The 21,633-nt window shown below is 42.7% G+C and overlaps 2 protein-coding genes across 2 annotated transcripts in view; one reads left to right on the top strand and one right to left on the bottom strand.

Annotated features, from left to right (window-relative positions):
* Positions 1–8,433, top strand: part of NRDE2 (NRDE-2, necessary for RNA interference, domain containing) — a 35,867-nt gene extending 27,434 nt beyond the window's left edge. The window contains exons 12-14 of the mRNA XM_076345265.1: positions 1,114–1,252; positions 6,741–6,812; positions 7,492–8,433. Of these exons, the coding sequence (XP_076201380.1) occupies positions 1,114–1,252; positions 6,741–6,812; positions 7,492–7,617 (337 nt within the window). The 3' untranslated portion in view covers positions 7,618–8,433. The remainder of the gene's footprint in view (positions 1–1,113; positions 1,253–6,740; positions 6,813–7,491) is intronic.
* Positions 8,434–11,286: 2,853 nt separating this feature from the next.
* PSMC1 (proteasome 26S subunit, ATPase 1) lies at positions 11,287–20,844 on the bottom strand. Its single transcript, XM_076345266.1, has 11 exons — positions 20,763–20,844; positions 19,894–19,947; positions 18,937–19,033; positions 18,395–18,519; positions 17,686–17,871; positions 17,355–17,483; positions 16,295–16,391; positions 15,931–16,120; positions 14,393–14,544; positions 12,421–12,575; positions 11,287–11,594 (listed from the first exon to the last, which is right to left on the bottom strand). Exons 1-11 carry the CDS (start codon positions 20,763–20,765, stop codon positions 11,460–11,462), a joined length of 1,323 nt encoding a protein of 440 aa, XP_076201381.1. The 5' UTR covers positions 20,766–20,844; the 3' UTR covers positions 11,287–11,459.
* Between the last annotated feature and the right edge of the window lie 789 nt (positions 20,845–21,633).

Genomic DNA, 21,633 nt, shown 5'->3' with positions numbered 1-21,633 from the left:
CAAGAGCAGAGCTGAACTACTGCAACAGAGAGATAAATGGCCTGTCAATCATGCGTAAAACTAATGCTTTATGATGTTGTGACAAACTAAGAAAATGCCTGTACTATGTGTGACTATTTCCTATTCTGTTTTGTATTTCTGCTTGTTTAAGTGCATGGAATTCATTTAAAGAAATGAACATGAAGGGTAAAACAGTAGCATATGTAAGTCAGTGTGAGGTACGATGCTTCAAATGTCTGACTCCATGCAGAGTAGATTACATCATTTTCCCTCATGGCAAAGGTTAAGATGAGAGAAAACATGACCTCAAAGACCCTTGAAAAAAGAGACAAGTTAGGAGCAAGTGTTAAGGGTGAGTGGAACAAGCTGGCAGGCTAAGAGAATACACACAGACAGAAGTGATGTCGCCATGAGTGCTCCAGGCTGTTTCTTCAAGCTCAAGCATCAAAAATAAGCCAGTTTGTATCAGCTGTAGATAGAAATCAATGCTTCAGTGAAAAATACGTGCCTGCTTTTGTGTTATGCCTGGAACTTAGGGGATTTGAATCTCTGGGTGAAAAGGAAAATTATTACTGTAATCATGGTTGGGATCCAGAGCTGTAATCTAGGCCTTGATCCAAGACCAACGTATGGCCTTACAAAGGTGACAGGGGTAAATTTGAAAAGGGTTGCCTGGCCGCCAGAAGGCGGCTTGCTGACCTAGACTTGAATTTGGTTTGAGCTGCTAAGCCAAGCTTGGAATGATAAACGATCTTGAATGAAGACTAAGATAAGTGTTTTAAGGTCATACGATAGTGGATTATCGTACTCAAAGAGAAACTATCTCCTCCAGTTGGACAGGGTTAATTTTTCAACATACTAAAAGAATTTTCACAAAAATACCTCATCTTTTTTAACTGATTCTCCTATTTAGAAATGTGTTGATTAGATTAAGCAAGTGCTAAAAATCTGGTTTATAACATTCAGAGTTTGTAGCATGAAATGCAAAAACCTGGCTATGTACAGTGCTATGTGAACAGAGACAGTACATTGATCTTCACCCTCTCTTACCTGGATGTGGTCCTTTAGCTTGGGTTTAAGGGATTGTGGTTTCTTTTTTCCTCTGTGTTTCAGGGCAGATGTTGGTGAAATACATTCTACTATTCCTGAAACTGGGTTAACAAATCGGATTGTAGCTCTATTTGAACACGCAGTTCAGAGTGAAAATGGTACCCATTGTCCACTGCTGTGGAGAATGTATTTGAACTTTCTGGTAAGAAGAAGAGCATCAGTTTTGTTTTTGTTTTGTTTTTTACCATATTTGGAATTTCTCATGAACACAGCTACAATACTGTATAAAAAAGGAATACTAAATGCTGCCATACCTATATGATTTGCAAGGTGATATATTTGAATCGTAATGCTCCTTATTGCTGGGAATATTAAGGAAAATGTAATTCACATGGATTAGAAGGAGTAATAGCTTCTGACAGTGTAGTTTTAATATAGATGCAGGCAAGTTATTGTGGCTGCCATCTTACATAGATAGAAAGTATGTCATAAGATGTCAATAGATGGATTCCACCCAGTCTTACTCACAATATAAAGGTAAGTGGGCAGGGGAGCAAAATTTAAGAAAAGAGGAAGCAAATTGTAGGGACTTAGGGTTTTATTATTTTTATGTAAGTAAAATCAGCAAAGATGACTTGTATTTATGTCAGCAGAGTAGACCTACTTTAGGGTTCTGTAAGGAAATTATAAGGACTTTGATATTTCAGTCAAATCTAGATCCTGATTTTGTATAACTTCACAAAATCACCGAATGGTTGAGGTTGGAAGGGACCTCTGGAGATCATCTTGTCCAACTCCACTGTTCAAGCAGGGCTACCTAGAGCCAGTTGTCCATGACAATGTCTAGATATCTTTTGAATATCTCCAAGGATGGAGACTCCTTAACTCTGTGGGCAACCCATGCTAGTGCTCAGTAACCCTCACAGTAAAAAAAGTGTTTCCTGATACGGAGACAGAGCCTCCTGTGTTTCAGTTTGTGTCTGTTGCTTCTGGTCCTGTCACTGGGCACCACTGAAAAGAGCCTGGCTCCCTCCTCTTTACATCCTCGCTTCAGGTATTTATATACATTGATAAGATGCCCCTAAGCCTTCTCTTCTCTAGGCTAAACAGTCCCTGCTCTCCCAGCCTCTCCTCATAGGAGAGATGCCCTAGTCCCTTAGTCATGTTAGTGTCCCTTCATTGCACTCTCTCCAGTATGTGCATGTCTGTCTTTTACTGGGAAGCCAACAACTGGGCACAGGACGCCAGGTATGGCCTCACCAGTGCTCAGTAGAGGGGAAGGGTCACCTGCCTCAACCTGCTGGCAATGCTTTGCCTAATGCAGTCCAGGATACCATTAGCCCTTCTTTGCTGCAAGGGCACACTGCTGGCTCCTGTTCAACTTGGTGTCCACCAGGACCCTCAGGTCCTTTTCTGCCAAGCTGCTTTCTAGCTGGGTGGCCCCCACCATATACTGGTGCATGGGGTTGTTCCTCCCCAGGTGCAGGACTTTGCACTTCTCCTTGTTGAACTTGATGAGGTTCCTGTCAGCTCATTTCTCCAGCCTGTTGTGGTCCCTCTGGATGGCAGCATGACCGTCAGGTGTATCAGCCACTCCTCTCAGTTTTGTGTCATCTGCAAGCTTGCTGAGGGTATACTCTGCCCCATCAGCCAGATAATTAATGAAGATGTTAAATGGGATTGGACCCAATATTGACCCCAGGGGTACACTGCTAGTTACTGGCCTGCAACTAGACTTTGTTCCATTGATCACCACCCTCTGGGCCCAGATGTTGGGCCAGTTTTCAATCCACCTCACTGTCTGCTCATCCAGTTCTTACATCAACTGCTTGTCTAGGAGAATCTTACGGGGGACAGTTTCAAAGGCCTTACTGAAGTCCAGGTAGACAATGTCCACTGCTCTCCCCTCATCCACCAGGCCAGTCATTTAATCATAGCAGTTTATGAAGTTGGTCAAGCATGACTTTTAGTGAATTCATGCTGACTACTTCTGATGATTTTCTTTTCATTCATGTGACTGGAAATGGTTTCCAGGATTAGCTGCTCCATCACCTTCCGAGGGATCAAGGTGAGGCTGACTGGCCTGTAGTTCCCTGGGTGGTCCTTCTTGCCCTCCTTGAAGATAGGAGTGACTTGTTTGACTTTCTTCAGTCTTTGGGCATTTCTCCCGATTGCTGTGATCGATCAAAGATTGCCAAGAGTGACCTCACAAAGACATCTGCCAGCTGCCTCAGCACTTGTGGGTGCATCCCATCAGGGCCCATGGACTTCGCATGTCCAGTTTGCTTAAGTATTCCCTGATCTGATACTCTTCCACTAAGGGTACATCTTCCTTGCTCCACATTTTCCCCCTGGTGTCTGGGACCTGGGATTCCTGAAGGCCAGTCTTGCTACTAAAGACTGAGGCAAAGAAGGCCTTCCATACATCAGCCTCTTCCATGTTCTGTGTAACCAGGTCCCCTGTCTCATTCAGCAGTGGGCCCACATTTTCCCTACCGTTTGTTTTGTTACCTATGTACTTACAGAAGCCTTTTGTTGTTTTCGACATTCCTTGCCAGGTTCAATTCCAATTGCTTTAGCTTTCCTAACTTCATCCCTGGAACAACTTCCAGATCTGAATTAGAAAAAAATAATGCATGAACATCTGTATGGTTTTGATTTATGGTGGAATAAAGAATATGGTAAAAAGACCATGTAGGCCCCTCAAATATTTTCTTCTCTCTGTTTTCTCCATACTATAAAAACTTTCCCAGACCAAGATTTTTTGATTGATTGACATTGGAGCAAGCAAGGTGCAGTCCACATGCAAAATAAATGCACGGTAGGGAAAACATAGCTATAGTTTTTATAACTTGCCTTGAATTTTCACAATCTTTTTGAATCTTAAAAGCTGCATATAAAGGTTATGCTAACTGGCATTGCAGAGTAACACCAAAAAGCAATAATGTTAGTTTCTTCCATAGTTCATCATGGAATTACATAAATAAAATCAACTTCACATAGGCAGTTTTGTCATCTTGGTTCTTTTCTTGCTTCTCCAAAGTACAATATGGAAGACAAAAACAGAAATGCTTGGAACTCATGTAAGGGGAATTTCATTCCACAGTATTACTCCTCTGTTCTGGTGTAATAAGTTGTCAGAGGGGAACAGCAGTTATACGGAGGAGGCAGGGGAAGGAAGGAGAGGCTCTTGTTTTGTGTTTGAGAAGATCTCTTGTGTGGGACTATTACTATGACCATTTCTACACAAATACATGCTTGTAAATATTTTATACAACTTTGTATATTGGAATGTACAATTGAATTACTGTTATTCTTTAAAAACTACTAGTGAGACTGCAGTATGTACAAATACTAAAGTAAAATCACCTAGTGTGTATTTTATCACTAATGATTCATTCATGGAAGATAACTTTTTCACAAGAACAAGAAGGACTATTCAGTAATAGCTTTGAATAACACTGTTCAAAGAAGCAAAATCAATTAGAAACCTTAAAATTTTCAGATATAGTCATAGAATGAGAAGTTGTGATTGTCCAGTATTACCCTAAGTTCTGTTGATCTCTCTGTTTTCTCTTTGGGTGTGTCTAGATATTCAGTCTTTGGTATTTTGGGCAAAAGCTTCTCACTGTTTAAAAACACAAAGCTTTTATATAGATTTTGATACAAACTATTTCTTTTAAATTCCTATTTATTTTTTATGAAATCACGCTTGACCAATCTGGTAGCCTTCTACAATGAGATGACTAGCTCGGTGGATGAGGGGACAGCAGTGGCTGTTGTTTATCTCAACTTTAGCAAGCCTCTTCCACTGCCTCCCATAACATCCTCATAGACAAGCTGATGAAGCATGGATTAGGTAAGTGGACAGTGAGGAGGACTGAAATCTGGCTGAACTGCCAGGCTCAGAGGGTTGTAATCAGCAGTGTGAACTCCTGCTGCAGGCCAGCCACTGGTGCTGTACCCCAGGGATTGATACTGGGACCAGTGCCCTTTAACATCTTCATTAATGATCTGGATGATGAGAGAGTACCGTCAGCAAGTTTGCAGATGATACAAAATCAAGAGGAGTGGCTGATGCACCGTATTCTGCTGTTGGCCTGTCCAGGGTCCATTTGAATAGCCAAGAGCCACGAAGGTGAATAAGGGGTTGGAGCATGTGTTGTACGGGGAGAGGCCGGGAGACTTGCGATTGTTCAGCCTGGAGAAGTGAAGGCTCCTGGAAGATACTGTCAACGTATATAAATACCTCATGTGAGGGTGTGAAGACAGAGTCAGACTCTTCTCAGTGCTGCCTAGTGACAGGACAAGAGGCAATGGCCACAAATTGAAATATAGAAAATTCCATTTAAACGTAAGAAAAAGCTTTTTTTTACTGTGAGGGCGATGAAACACTGGAACAGGTTGTCCAGAGGTTATGGAGTCTCCACCTGCGGAGATACTCAAAACGCAGCTGGACATGGTTCTTAGCAGCCTGCTTTTGCTGACCCTGCTTTGAGCAGAGGGGTTGGAGCAGATGATCTCCAGAGGTCCCTTCCAACCTGTGTGATTCTGTGAAAAACTTAAGAGGCAGAATGCTACTGAAAGCTCTTTGCAGAGCTGCAAAAGAAGTGTATGCATCTTAGTGCACAGCTCTGGCAGCAGGGTTTCCAGTAAGTGAAATGCATTGCTGTTCAGTAAAGAGAGATCATGACACCAGAACAGCACAAGTTTCTACAACCAATTTTATCAATAATATGAAAAAGAATTTCTAGACTTCAAGAATTGACAAGGGAAGCTGCTGATTTTTAGCAGCAGTACTGATGTAGTCAGAACAAGAGAAAATGTAAACTCCTGATTGAAGATCTCTTCTTTTCCAAAGATCTCAAAACATTTAATGCGTTTTCAGTATTTTGGAATTACTGCTTTTTTTGGATTTGCCATAAAAATCCCGTTTGTTAAGTGTTTTTAAAGTAGCCCAATTCAAAAGATGTCTTCACAAGAAATTGTAATTATTTCTACCTGTAACTGGGGTTACTGAAGCTAAGGAGCCTGTTCAGCACTCTGACCTCTGCTACCCTTCTCTTTTTAAACTTCATGATAGCTGTGTGCTCTGTACTTGTATCACATAGTTGAACGGGTACTTTGAGGAAGAAGTTTTAACTCGTTCCAGATAGATGCTAATTTGATATATCCATTTTTGTGTGTAAGGGGATTCAGCCTTAAGAAGCTTCTGCTGAGTAAGAAAGTGTATGTGCATGATCTCTTCAGTGCACAAAAATAACGTATTATCACCTTCACTGTACCAAAGATGCTCTTGTGTAGTATATGTGCAGCATGTTGGGTGTAAGTTTTGGTTAATGATTTGCGCTCTTGCCCATTGCAGTGTTATTGTCAAATATAGGCAAAGGCACTGACTTTAGCTGAAATACTCGGCAGAGGCTCTTTCTGCTAGTCTTTGTTCTATTACTTGTCTTACAAGTAAAGCCCTGAAACTCCTTAAAGACATCTCTTCAATTACATTGAAGAGTGTAACCAGTGTCACCAGTGTAACCTGTCAAATTGCATAACTACCACAATATATACTAATAAGGATTCCTCAGCAGAAGAACACTGAGCTTTTCAGCAGTAATTTCATTGTCTCAGAGATAATTGTTTTATTATTTCCGCTATTACTGCATTGAAGTATGAACATTTTTTTTCTCACACAGGCTTCACTAGGAAAAAAAGAAAAAAGTAAAGGATTGTTTTATAAAGCCCTTCAAAACTGTCCTTGGGCAAAGGTAAGCAAGCATAGAAAAAATACAAACCTGTCGTCATACTCTCATTTTTGAAGTTCTGCATTTGGGGAAAAAAAAAAAGTAAGTTAGACTTTAGTAGTTGTTGTAATGAGTTAGATGCAAATGAAAGGAGAGACTTCTGAAGGAGAAGATTTTCTGCAAATAAGAGATGCATCTGAAATGGAAACATACCTAGTGGGCAGTGCTGTTTGCGTTTCAGAACAGAAAGGTGTTGCATTGCATGAGGCAAGGAGATAATAAATTCCTCTCTGTGATCTAGAAGTGATCGTGTCTTGCAGACCGTGTTTTATCATGAGCATGGTAGTAGCAGAAATACATAGGCAAATAAAAATGTGTTTAGTTAATAGTATAAGAAATTATTCAGGAGCACCTGCAACTCCTCAGGTAATGTCTGTGTATGCTGCAAATGCTCCAGCACCTCTTGACCTACGTTTTATCTTTTTGAATAAAATTACTTAGTAAGAGTTGGAAAAGGCTTGACTAAACATCTGCATTGCTGTCACTGTGGAAGTACTAATTCTGTTTGTATTATTTTAAAGAAGTATATGATATTTCTTACGTTCTTGCTACAGAGCTGTTTGCGTATCTACGTACTTCTTTATACTGTGTTTCTTGTTATGATAGAAAGATGGCACAGAAAATGTTCTCATTGTCTTTCGAGGTACTCTATATGGATGCAGTAGAGTACTTCCCTGATCATCTGCAAGAGACGCTTGATCTAATGACTGAAAAAGAATTGAGAGTGCGGGTGCCTATGGAAGAGCTGGATCTACTATTGGAGGTTTAAAAGAAGACTGTAGATGAGCGGAGAAAGTACAGAAGCTAATTCCAAAACTAACAGTTAGACCTGTCTCTCTTCAAACAGGAACTCTGTTGGGACTTGGGTACTATGTACTTTTTTCTTGAAGGGTTTTTGTTTGTTTGTTTGTTTTAAGCTTTTCTATAAATTGCTATCAAAATGGAGTTCTACTAGCCGCAAGTATTCTGGAATCAAGTACTGCATTTTGCCCACAAAAATGCATCCTTTTCTCTGAAGTATTGCTGGCTCCCACAGGAGGCTACCCTCTTATAAATAGCCTCCTGTTGAATGTTGCCCACATGTCTTATTCTATTGTTTGAAATTACATTCCCTGGAGTTCAGTGGAGATGCAGCACATGCCAACTATGGTTTGGTGAGCAGCACAGGAAATAAACATCTGCCAAATGGATGCTCCACTGTCCTCCAGTTGGCGGACTTCAGTAATTTCCTTCAGCTTGGTATGCATGCGTGTGTATATATAACTACCGAGTCAGACAGCCATTACATCTGTACATACACTGTTAGTAAAAGCTAAATCTTTGCTTGAGCAGGCACCTATTTTGGACTTGTATTTGTATGTTTTGACAGATGACCATTTTAATACGAATATTTATGAAAAATATACCTGAATATTTGAAAATTCAAAAGGAACTTGAATTATTTTTTTAATTTCTTAATTTAATAGAACTGTGAGTGTATTAAAAATGAAAATGTATCCATAATGCATCTCTAAGCAGCTCACTTTTAAACAAGTTTTTGTAATTGATATACTTGCTTTTAACCCAAATACAGGCGATCATCACGAGAGAAGTAGAGGTCTGGTCTGTATTTAATCCTCACCAAAGAAGGCAGCGTGGTCAAAACATGGTTGTTTAATTAGTAGCTTCTATTCCAAGAGTCTTTAGGCAAGCTCCTAGTGAAGTAGTATGAAATATGGTAACAATTTAAAGATACGGTTATGTTACATACTTATAAGACAGAATATGCTGAAATATGTAAAAGACTGTTTAGCATCCCTACTCTTGAGACACAAGTACTCAGAAACTGGATCTTCATCTGAAAAGAGGGTACCTGCAGCGACTGAATACCCAAAAGTGCTTCAGCAGTTTTCAGGAGAAAACTAGCTGTCACTAACAGCACTAAAACAATCGGGATTATCCAGCTGGTGAGATCTGATTACATGGAAAACTATGGCTGGACAAAGCCATACAACCTGTAGCTCGATTTTGCCTGTAGCACCACGATACAAGATACAACACATTTTAGTTTAGGCTGTACTTCACTTACTCCTTTCTAAAATTATTTTAAATATTACAGGGAATATGCAGAATTTTAAGAAGTGCTGTAATGCCATTTAAGAGCCTTATAATATCGCTGTGGTTGCAAGTGATGCTGGTTTTGCTATAAAAGTAATTGATTAGTCTTTGTAAAAAATACATACTTTGTTTTTAAAATCCGTGCTTCTTTCGGAAATGACAGAGCTCCTGAATTGGAGGTAGGAGTTACTCTGTGCACTGAACAGTAACATCACAAATTGTGTGTGTTGTGTTTGGTTTTGCTCTCCCATCAAAGCAGAATGCCATTTCCTCTAAAGACCTGGAAGGGACATGGAGAGGGGGGAAGCTCGATTGTGCTGCTGCTTGTGTTTCTTTTTGGAGTCATAGAATCACAGAGCAGCCCAGGTTGGGAGGGACCTCGAAAGATCATCTGGTCCAGCCTTTTGTGGGACAGGGAACCTAGGTGCGATTATCTAGCACCCTCTCCAATCGCATCTTGAAAACCTCCAGTGGTGGCAGTGGTGACTCCTGTTTCAGTCGCTTTTCCCTTCCATGCATCCCCTCCCCTGGGCCCCTCCCTTTGCACAGCTTCTCCCTTTGCAGCACTCACGCTCCGTCCTTCACTTGGGGAGGTCAGAGGCTGCTCACTTACTGGGGCTCCTAGAATAAGTCCTGCCTGCTAATGCAGACCCCAGTAGCTTTTTCTGTCCTTATGGGGAATATACTCGCTGTTCACTTTCTGCTATCTTTATTACTTTTGTCTTGATCTTTGTGACTCAAGTTCAGAAATGTTGGAGAAAGTGGCGAAGTTAAATTCTGCTGTAAAAGGTAAGAATTTAATTTTCAAGTATGTTTCTTTTCAGTTACCGTTGTGGCAGACAGTGTACCAGAACACAGTTCTTGGTTTAGCTTAGTACATTGCAGCCTTCCTTCAGTCAGTTGAACCGACCTCTTTGTGGTTGTTGCTTCTAGCCAGCATTAACAGCCACGTCTCAAATAAAAAAAGCCTTGCTCACCACACATCAAAGCTCTTCAGCCCCTCAAGCGATGATGAGATCAACAGCCATGATTAGAAAGTGCTAAAAAAATCACAGTCTTTCTGTGACCTTTCCAAGGAGACAGCTCTCATAAGGTTTATAAGAATGGGTAATAACTTTGCTTGTTGTTTTTCTATCTCCAGATGAATAACAACTCCATTCCAGGGCTCCTGTCATCCAGATTAAATAAAAGACTCCGTTCATCTGTAGGGTTTGTTTTTAACAATGAGCCACATAATTTTTACATGGAAAAACAAAATCGTTTGGCCTGGCTGCTACCATTGTTAGAGCACTGGCAGTTATCAAAGGGATGGCTCTGCGTGTAACTCAGCTGTCTGTTACTGGCCAGCATTTGCTCCCACAGAAAGTTTCCAGAACAAAGACTGTGCATTGCTTAACTGTGGTCTGCATATGGAACTTTATATAACCTTAAAAATCACATTACAGCATTTGGAAATTAATTACTTAGAACTTCACAAGCGCTTCACAAAAGTACACTACACAGAATACTTAATAAGCAGTATATGCATCACTACAACTTAGGAAAAGTCTAACTCCTATGGGGATGGAGCTGCAGGCCATAGCTTTGTTCAGAGGGGAAGAACTCATTTTAAGATTACACTGCAGAACACCAAGCATGTGACCTGCGGTTTGAATTTCTCTCTGCATGTCTGCAACATCACAAACCGTGCACCTCTAGCACCTGGGCTGGTCAGTGCCCGTGCCTCGAGTACGTACCTCTTGCCATGGCAGCGCAGGGCTGTAGAGCCTCCTACTGTGTTGGTTCCTTTTAAAGACAATCTCTAATGCGTGTTTGTATAATGAACCGTAACCCTTTTGGGAAAAACAAATTTATAAACTTTTCAGTGTTACAAGTACCTTGTAACCAAACATGTTTAGATCTGTAAACTGAGAATACTAATGAGCATCCACCTTGCTTCCTTGTAAGCGCAAGCACTAGATAGAGATGGGTACTTCTAAAGCATATCGGAATGTTACTTAAGGCTGCATGTTTTTCATTACTTTATATATGACTTAGGACACAGGTTACTCAAAAGTGACTTTTTTCCTAGTTACTTAGCCCCTAAAAAGAGACCTAGAAAAGTAATTACTTCAAGAACAGCAGCAATTATACAGTAGTTGTAAAAGACCGCCGTGCCTAACAAGGCCTGACAGAGAGGTGGGGAACCCACTTACGTGCTCCTCACTGCACGCTGTGGTGCATCAGCAGCATGGTTTGGATCATCGAGACAAGCACTCCCGTGTCGCCAGCACTCCTTCTTGAAAGTAAGTCTGACTAAGGAACAGACGGTTCCATGTAAATAGCAGGTCTTTGCCACCAGAACAGTTCAAATAAATGTTTTATTGGGAAATGAAGTGTTACACTGACTGAAAAACCACAACCCACCAGGATTTAACCTCTTCAAGAATGAAAGTTAGCTAGACTATGTGGTTTTACACGAGCCTGTCATCAACACAGAAAGAGTTCCTGATAGTCCCCAAAGAGACAGATGACTTAAAGATACAGCCCCTCGGGGGTTCCCTCCTGCTTCTTATAGAGAACGTTCTCTTTAGACTTTTTGAAGTCTTCATTTGTTACTTTCATTCGCCGTTCCCTCAAAGCCATCAGTCCAGCTTCTGTACAAATTGCCTGCAACAGAGAAAGTGAGAGTAAGTTACTGCCTGTGTGCAGCCCCTTCAAGCTACACCTCAGAAGACAGCACCTTCATCCTGCTCCGACTGACTCTGTAGCAGAAGTCGAGTGTTAAGAACATAAATTCTGTTAAGTTTGATACTGTTCAGTAGCACTGAAGCACGTAAAACAATCTGGATGAAGCTAGATGAGCGTGTCCTGTAGTCAGAGTAATGCTTCCATGACAGAAAGGCAGCTTCCTAAACAGCATTTCCCTCCTGCGAGGAACAGATGCACCCAGCTCTGTTAACAGCAGACTGTGTTATCCTCCTGCAATGAGGTGACAGAGTAATGTCATGTTTGGTTAAGCTCATTCGTGTGGTAACTCTAGCAAGGGCTCGCTCTACTGTCGGAAGGCAGACTGTGTATGTCTGCAGCTTCCTAATCTACAGTTGCGTTTTTATCTGCTTGCAACATAGTCTCTAAAAATGCTTCTTATCCTGCACTATCTTAAGTAATATTTAAGGCATCTTGCACATTTGTGCAAGATTCCACATTCCCCTTCTAATTTCCACTTTGCTACTTTTAAACCATCATATTCAGATAGCGCAGGTACGTACTCTTATCAACACGAGCTACCTCATAATTACAATGTTGATAAATTTCCCATCTGTGAAGCCGAGTACGTGGCACTCACAAAAGGTATTTGAAAGCCATCCAACCGTCCCTCAGTGATGTAACCGCAGGTAATTAGAGAACAGTTTCAACAGACGATGTTTTTGGATGCAGTAAAAATGAGATTTGATTTGTGTTTTGAAGTGTAACAACAGTGATGTACACTGACCTTAATATCTGCACCACTGAGATCATCTTTTGCCATGATCAGCTCATCCAAAGTCACATCATCTGCCAACGTCATCCTACTTGTGTGAATCTGAAAGATTCGTTTCTTGGTCTTTTCATCAGGTAGAGGGAACTCTATCTTCCTGTCAATACGTCCTGCGCAAAAGAAAAGTTCGGTCTTAGGTTTTTTGCATGCAGCTATTGGAAACAGAGCAGGACAAACATTTCAAGGTTAGACTAACAGTAACTGTTTCTTCACACCACAGTCAATCACGTCTTAGAGTAGAAAGTGAGATCAGACTATTTGCAGTGAACAGGAAGCTACTGGAGCTGAACGGTACCATGCTGCTGAAAAAGTCTGTGTCATTGCAGGTAAGAGATGCCTCACCCGGGAAACACAAAAAACCGTGACTCACATATAAATATAAAACCACCACCAATGTCTCATAGCACAGGAAAGTATTAATCAAATACTTATGTTCTTGTAATACATTTTATTCTACTCCGAGACTACGTTTAGCTCTGAAGTTTAATTTTCTGCTGCATACACACACACAAAATAAATCACTGTGGCAACTTGAAGAACTCTTCCTCCCTATATAACCAACCTCCTAAAAAACAAAACAAAGCAAAAAAGAAACCCTAACGGAAGAAGGAAGGTTTTGCATAAATAGTTCTGTTGCAAGTCCCCACCAGATGTTTCCTTTGTGTCAGTAGGGACTTTGGATGTTCCGGTACTCATTGTTCCAACTTTAACGAGCAATCTTTTCAAGGATGTTTTCCATCTCCAGATCACTCCTGTTTTTCTTTAGTTTTACAGTATCTTTTCTAGAAGGATTAATGGCACCATGTATGATATTCCAGACTATCATACACAATGGTAAATCAGCCTTCCGAGCTCCTAGGAGTGCCCTGGCTGCTCAAGCAATGGTTACAATTTAAACACCTGATAGGTGTAGGAAGTCTTCCAACAAATTTTAGATCATCTTAGCTTGTCCTTTGATACTGGTATAGTATTATCTCCTCTGTACTCTAACAGCACTATTTTTGATTTGGAGGGGGTAAGGCTAAGATGGTGACAAACTCAGACTTTTTGGGAAAAAAAAAAACCCCAAAACAAAACAACAAACCACAAACACACCTCAGCAACTTCATACTGCGGAGTTGGTTTTTTTTCTGAAATCCTTGGGTCCATGCAGTCTAGCGACTGTTCAGAGTAGTTCTTTGACAATTTCATCTTAAGTTATCTTTGCTCTCTACCTTACCTCTATTACTTTAGAAGGAGTATCTTTACAACCTCTTCCATACTTAGAATTTACTTGAAGACACTAGCGGGAGGCTTAGCTTATTCCTTTGATCTCTGTGTTGCTTTCTACCTTCTGATTTAACAGACCCCACAGACGTGGTTTCGGTACATTTTTAGTGGCCATCTAGAAATACTACTTGTGCCTGTTCAAGTTCTTGGCTCAACGTGTAATACTGTCAAAATAAGATACTGCTTCTCCCTCACTCATCCCCCAAACGACAGTAGCATGTAAGGACGCAGACTGGTTTCCTTGCATCAAAATCCAGGCTCTCGTTGTTAAGGCTTAAGTTCTCATCTACGAAGCACAAGTGGTACTGCCCTCCCCTCCCCAGCTGCTGAAGACATTAACGAAATGCTGCTGCTGCACTACAGCTTGCCTTAACAATTACTTAAAATACCTGTGCCATCCTAATACAAAGGAAGAATATTCAAATTGTTTATATATATGTAAGAGGAATTAACACGTTTCTTCTCTTCCACAGGTTTTTCTCCCTTTTGGAAGCTTGTGAATGGGTTCCGATTTTAATAGATACACCAACAAAGACGAGATGGTGAATAAAGACAAACCAGTAACTTGCATTCTTTTTACCAGTCCATGTCTGACAAGTTGTGACAAGTCCTTTCACAAGAAAAGTGACTTAAGCATACACAGCACGAAGTCTCTTACCTGGCCTAATTAAAGCCGGGTCCAGTGTTTCTATTCTGTTTGTAGCCATGATAACTTTAACATCCCCCCGAGAGTCAAACCCATCCAGTTGGTTCAGCAGCTCCAGCATTGTACGCTGGATCTCTCTCTCACCACCTGAATTTGAGTCATACCTTTAAGAAAACAATATAGTCAGAAAAAGCACTGTGCAAATTTAAGAACATACTTCGCATAACTGCCACAAACGTGTAAACAAAATACTGTGTGGTTGTTTTTTTTTTTTATTTAACACACCCATAAGAGTTGGGTTTTTTTAATTTAATGTTCACCCATAGAAAACAAAAAGCAGGTTTTCAGAATCATATTGTGACATCTAGGTAAGTAAAGAGACACTGAACTATTCTTGTAGCTGGGGAAAGTAACAGCAATCACGTGAAGGAAATCTGTCCTTTTTCCATGTTTGTTACGTATTTGGAAATCTCTTTTTTTCCCCTAACAAAATTAACAAAGAAAAGGAAAACCCCCTAATTCTTAAAAGCACATGCATCCGCTGCATAGAAAATAACAGCTTGTCACTCATTTTTCCACTTCGGAGTTTTTCCTTATGCACGCAGTCACAGCTGTCCGCCCTCTAGCCTTACTGATGTGGATCCTGGTTTAACTCTGCTCTTCCTGAAACACGGGTACCCGTGACTGTATTTCTCTGCTTTGTAGCTTAGCTATTTCATTCTGCTAACGTCAGACTAGATAATCTACATCCAAAACAGCTCACCCATGTTTAGGAACGGTTTGAAGCAACGTAACGTTTATGAAGAATTCCACGTGTTACGCACTTCACCATCAGTCCAATCCTTTCTACATGATTCTATGCTGAAATACATGGGGCAGAAGCTGCCTTATACTGGAGCTTCAGGCTAGTAGCTGTATGAGCACCTTTTTATTCATTTAAAAAACATCTGACTACTTTAAAGACTATTTGTATTGGACAGTTCCAACCAGCCTACGGAATTTTCAAAGTAATACAACTTGGATACAGGCTGAACAACAGTTTAGTGTGGCACAAGCCATGCTTCTCTGTGACATCACACTCTGTAACTTACCATATAATATTGTAAGAACGTAAGTATTTAGCCACCTATTTGGAGAGGCAAACGATAAATGGATATATTCTGTACTAAGTACACTGCTTTACTGTTGAGTCACGAAAGCCAATTACTGTATATTTGGATTTGCACTTGGAGGATACCATACGAACTTATGCACGGTGTCTCTTTCTGTTTAAGACACTATCATGGAGATGCTACCGGGTAGCAAGAGAACAGAAGTTAAGTCTCCGGCCACATCTATTTAATATGAAAAGGTTGTGATATATTTTAGTTTCCAAGAAGTTATTTGAAGTTTTACTTGTTAAAAATGCTTACATCAAAAAGAGTATTATGAAAATGGTGGCAGAGCTAAGAAACTTGAGTATCAATATGGTTGCAAAAGAAGTGCTTCTAGTAAACCTTTTACTGTCCCCGGCAATACTTGTGTGTGAAGTGGGAGTGAGAATACTGTACCTCTTTGTACCAATGGCATCAATTTCATCAATGAAGACAATCGACGGAGCATGCTCTTCGGCCACACGGAACAGTTCGCGCACGAGCTTTGGACCGTCACCCAAGTATTTCTGTATAAGTTCTGAACCAACCACTCTCAGGAAGGTTGCTGACGTTTGGTTTGCCACTGCTTTGGCTAGCAAAGTTTTACCTATTTTTAGTTGGAAAGAAATACTGTAATTAGTTTGCGGCGGGGGGGGGGAAGCGCTTTAACAAAACAGTCACATGAAATTTGTGACAGACTTGGCAATGCTTTAATACTAAGCAAGCATAATTTATTTTACTTGTGTTAGCTCAGCACAGTTGTTACTGTACTGCGAGATACCTGTGCCAGGTGGGCCATACAGAATGACTCCTTTGGGTGGCTTTATACCCATCTCTTCATAATATTCAGGATGGGTGAGAGGAAGCTCCACAGACTCCTGCAGCACAAGAAAAACAAACCTGAGTTTTTATAAAGAGTGAGCACTCTCCACCGAAGTTCTGTGAGGATCTCAAGAACAGCATTAATAAAAGTAATGAAAGCAAAAAGAACTTAACTAATTTCAGGACAGACCTTGAAAAATATGTCTCTCTGCTGCCTCCAATTCTAAGGCAGACAGCTACTCTATCTGAACAGGTCTTCCTGTTGTTTCCACTTGACACGTGGAAGAGAAGCAGTGAGTGTTCCCCACCCTCCAACCTAAATGCATCGTGCTGAGTTTAGAACCCGGGAGCTGCTGGCTCCCAAACACTGATGGAGGACTTCGGGGTGGGGGGACCCTTTATGAAAGGATGCCTCCCACCATGAGTTACCAAATACTACAGGTCAATATTTTAAGAGCATTTCTGATTTTGGACACCTACCCAAAGCAAAAAGGTTGAGTTTTACCATGGCTCAGATAGAGCTCTGCTGGTGGGAACAAAAAACAACCCCCCTCCCCCCCAAACCACAAAAAAACCCAACCAAACAACAAACAAATGCAAAACCAAAACAAGCCAAAAAAACCCCTACCCACCAAATCCTTAGATTGCACAGCATCAGACACTCAAACCAACCTCTGCACTTTTTACAATTTAACTCTCATCTTGCGACAATCAATAACTTTACACGTTGCAAAATAGTAATAAGTTATTGCACAGGCTTTATGAGCTCAGGGCTCTACAGATTCCACAGCAACTGTGAAAGGTTTCTGTGCGTACAGTTCGTCAATGGGTATGCTACCCACTTAAGAGAGTTAGGTCCGTGAGTCTGCCTAGCAAAATCCAGTGAAGAAATGCACTAGCAAGATACAAAAGAACACTACATGCACAGCGGTTGGTCCTGCTGTTATACTTTCAAGCTCCCAGCACAGCAAGCTACGCTGCTTGCTTACTTCACAGTGTAAATTAGTACAACCGAATACCTTGATTTCTTGAATCTGGTTGTCAAGGCCACCGATGTCAGCGTATGTTTCTTGAGGAGCTTTCTCCACTTTCATCACAGTAACTAAAGGGTCTGTGTCATCCATCAGGACTCCTATCACAGCATGAACCTAATTCAAGCATTAAGAGTCGTCAAAGAAAGCGAGCAGCATTATTAATACAAGCTCAAGCCTAAACCCAATGCCCATCTATTTAGGTGTGTGAAACCAACTGCATTAGCTCTCAGACCCTACGATCCTGTGATTCTCAGAAAAAAAGGCCAGTTAAAAACAATACAAGAACTTTTGCTTCATTTTATAAAAAACAACTCACCTTATGATTTAGCAAAACAGAGCAGCCTGGCTCTAGCAGATCCTTGTCCACAAAAGACAGAATACTGACGTAGTGTTCCGATCCTACTGATGTGGACACGATAGCATGGTTGTCATCAATGATCTCCTCCAAGGTACCCACGGACATCGGTGTTCCCCTCAGATCATCCACCTTTGATCTTTCTTCCTGTTATCACGAAGAATCCAAGAAACAACTTGAGAACACAGGCAAAAACATTCTTGTACAACACTGGCTCAACAGTTCACACCAAACGTAACAGAACCAGTCTTTGCTATTGTTGTTTCGCTGCCCCAAAAGGTATAAAAGCATAGGCCAGTAACAAAATCCACTATTATTTCAGTCCTATCCTATGGACACTGCTATATGGATGTGCAGAGCCAGAATATGCTTGCTTTCTCTGTTGATGGATATCTGGGAGCTGCACTTTGACAGACCACTCCAACAAAAAACCACTGTGGCCTCATCTGTAGTAACCCATGCTTGGGCTAAAACCACTAAACCGCTAGAAAAAAAAAAATCCTCTGTTTTCTGGACAGTAGTTGAGATTTAATGAAGAATTGTAATATACATAATACGTTTGTATTGATGTACACGTTCGTGGCACTTGCTTTCCACTGCCTTTGTATGAAGTAGTTTACTTCTAATATTACAATAAATGCTCTAATTTAACAGTTCACTCAAACCTCACCTCTTGTTTTTCTTCCAAAGGTTTCATCTGTTCTTGATTTCTGATAAATTCTTCCTCCATTAAGAGGTAATCTTTAATTCTCTCCAATTTCAACAATTTGAGTCTGCACTGTGTGTGAGGAGTCACTGTAATCAAAGTAGAATCAAAATATTTTAGACCAAGTTTGATATGGTACCAACTATTGACTAATTCATTACCAGAAATTCTGCTTTATTTTCTGACAATAACTTCCATATGAGCAGCAGTCACTATTTTACTTGTCCCACTGTAATTCTAGGTAAAAAACATTTTTAAAGATAATGTTTCCCCTGTATTTCTCCTAATTTCAATTTCTCTCTGTCTTACCCGGGAATTCATGGGCTGCATCTTGCGTAACAATAATCTTATTTTGTGTTTTTACGTTAATAAGAAATAAAATGACATTTGGCCTTCTGTTTAATCATTTGCGACCTACGTACAGCCAGATCTAGGGGAGAGGATGGCTCTGCACTTCTCGAAGAGCAGACAGTCCACAGGACTGCTGGGGCAGGCAGAATGCTTACCCAGGGGGAGTTTGCTGGCAGCATCTGGTCCCTTTGTTTTCTTCTTCTTTTTCCCTACCCTGGTTGGAACCGGAGGTTCATATTTCTTCTTCTTATCCTTATTCATAAAAAGAATTCCATGAAAAAAAATAAAATCAGGATATTAACAGTGAAAAAATACACACAGATGTTAGGTGCACAGACCGAGAGCTCAACTTAAGCTGAATGGCTACAGAACAAAATTGTCTCCTTTATGATATATAGCGAGAAGCCCAAAAGGAGTATTATTCTTGTTTTTCAAGAAAGTTCTAAAATGTCTTCTCCTGCTTATTTTACATTCCTTTTTTAAATTTAGATTTCTGCCAGTTTTCAGTGAATATAGAACACAGAAGGCTGAAGCCCAAAGTAAATCACAAACAAAACTCACACATGGAAGGATGAGGAAAATATCGAATCTGAACATTTCTGTTGCGTTTTAATCAATAGGTAACACGCATTCAGTTTGCCAGCTTGGACATAGCTTGCCACGTACGTTATCGTTCCATCTCCAAAGGAGACTGGAAAGGCCTCTAAGGGTCCACAACATGAAGTGCACACCTCATGCAGATGACGGCATGACGTCATTTTCAAACCAAAACCAGTTACTTAAGTGACAGCTTGAAGGCAACTAGTCTTTCCTAACCCAGACAGATTTATAGTTTTATTCTTTTTAAAATAAATCACTACTGCCAAATAATTCCAGCTTTCCTTTACAGTTAAGGCCCCTTTTCTATTTTTGAACAGTAACCTGTTTTCTCCAATGTGCACCCAGAAGAGATAAGGCATTTCGTCAAAACTAGCAAAGGCGTAATTTTACGCAGTTCTGAACACAAGAACAAACAAAAAAAAAAAAAAGTGAAATAAAGCCTATTGCAGCCAGCCTCTGCAGTCACACACCTGTAGCTCATCCTCTAAGTAAAAGCATTTGGTTTTAGTTACCTTGTCATCCTTCTTGCCACCACCAGGACCATGTCCACCACTCTGACTTTGACCCTAAGTAAAAAGAAAAAACAAAACAACAGCCAAATACAAGCACGCTACTATGAATCTTGAAACCTACAGACAGCTAAATGCCGTAATTAGGTTTCTCCTATCTAAATAAAGTACTAATACGTTCCAATTAATTGTCAAAAGACAGCGAATAAAAAGAAGCGTGCACTTATGAGGCAGGGAAGGACATGTTTATCGGTATGTTTTTGGCTCACATGACATCGCACTGTCTCGCTACATCGTCGTTCTAGCTCATTCCTTGCTAGCGCAAATTAACGAGCACCGCTAAGGAACGCGCACCGCGAAAGCCTCTCCTTCCCCCTCCTGTCGGCTAATTTACCTGCCCTTCCTCCCGCAAGCAGAACAAACCAGTACTGCCGTCGGCAGGGACCCGCTACCGCTCCCCGCAGGAAGCCCGACCCCTCCGGGCGATGCCCAGGCCCACGGGGCGATGCCCGCGCTCCCGGCAGGCGGGGCCCTGCAGACCCGCGGCTACAAAACCGCTTTCCTCTTACAGCAGCGAGCACCGAGCCGCGCCTCCCGCGGGAGCGAGCCCCGGCTCACAGCCCTGCCCGGCCTCGGCGTAACCGGCCTCGGCGTAACCGGCCGCGCTCCCCCCGCCGCTGCCCCGCCGGAGGCGGCCTAGAGGCCCAGCGCCGGCGGTGACTCCGCAAAACCCCGGGCGATGGCGGCAGGATGCCCGAGGAGACCCGGCCCCCCCGCTCCGAGCCGCCCGCTCCGCGCCGCCGGCGCAGCCCCCTCCGCCGCACGGCCGCGCTCCCGGCGCCGCGGGCCCGGGGAGCGGGCCGCCGCCTCACCATCCCGCCTCGGCGCCGCACCGGAAATGCCGCCCCCGGCGAGGGACGCGGCGGCGGCGTCACTACGGGGTACGGCGAGGGCCAAACCCGACGGGCGGCGTGGGCGGGGCAAAGGCGGGCGGTGCCCGGCTGAGCGGCGCGAGGCAGCCGGTCACGTGACTCCGCCGTGCGCGCGGCGGCCGTTGGCGGTCGCCTGTCCCCTCGGCCGGCCCGGCAGCCGTCCGCCCTCCGCCCTCCTCCCCGCCCCGCTCCGCTCCGCTCCGCTCCGCCCCGCGGGGGCGCTGGCGCGGAGGGCCAGCCGCTGCCCCCTCGCCTGCCGGCCGGGCCGGGCCGGGCCGGGCCGGGCCGGGCCGACCCGGGCTCGGGCCCTGCCCATTCGCCCCCGCGTACCCCCCCGGCGCGGCGCGGGGCGAGGCGGTGTGTGCCGTCCGGGCGGCGCAGGGGGCGTTGAGGCGGCCGTTTGGGGTGTCACGCCGGCACCGAGCAGTAGAGGGCTCCGTGCCGCTGCAGCTGGCCGCCGGGCCGGAGCGGGAGCAGCGGCCGCCTCGGCGTGCGCCGTCGGCCGCGGGGGCTTTGATGTTGCTTTGAAACGCCTTAATTCATCAGAGCGGGGGGTTCCAGGTGGTTGTTTCCTGTGCAGCGTTACACGTGCAAGCCATCTGGCTTGCTGTTATTCTGCCGGCAGACGGCTGAAATGGCATCTAACTTGGTCCTCTTGAGTGCGACGAACCGTTTACTGGAGAAAAAGTGATTTCTGTCCCGTTGGCAGCCACTTTGCGGTCACGTCTCAACTGCTACTTCAGATGCAATAGCTTTTGAATACAGATCCGGATTAATAACACTTCACTTTTCTTAACAGAAGAAACATGTT

This window comes from Aptenodytes patagonicus, chromosome 7, assembly GCF_965638725.1.
Source record: "Aptenodytes patagonicus chromosome 7, bAptPat1.pri.cur, whole genome shotgun sequence".
In the NCBI taxonomy this organism is placed as follows: domain Eukaryota; kingdom Metazoa; phylum Chordata; class Aves; order Sphenisciformes; family Spheniscidae; genus Aptenodytes; species Aptenodytes patagonicus.
Note: the sequence above shows the minus strand (reverse complement) of the source record. Positions and strands in the feature narration are given on the sequence as shown.

Bases quoted from the DNA above. Each gene is read 5' to 3' on its own strand.
- PSMC1 (XM_076345266.1), bottom strand. The intron at 16,121-16,294 runs GTATCTCGCAGT...AACTAAAAATAG, and splicing joins GTATGGCCCACCTGGCACAG to GTAAAACTTTGCTAGCCAAA. The intron at 14,545-15,930 runs GTACAGTATTCT...GTTTTCTTAAAG, and splicing joins GATGCCATTGGTACAAAGAG to GTATGACTCAAATTCAGGTG.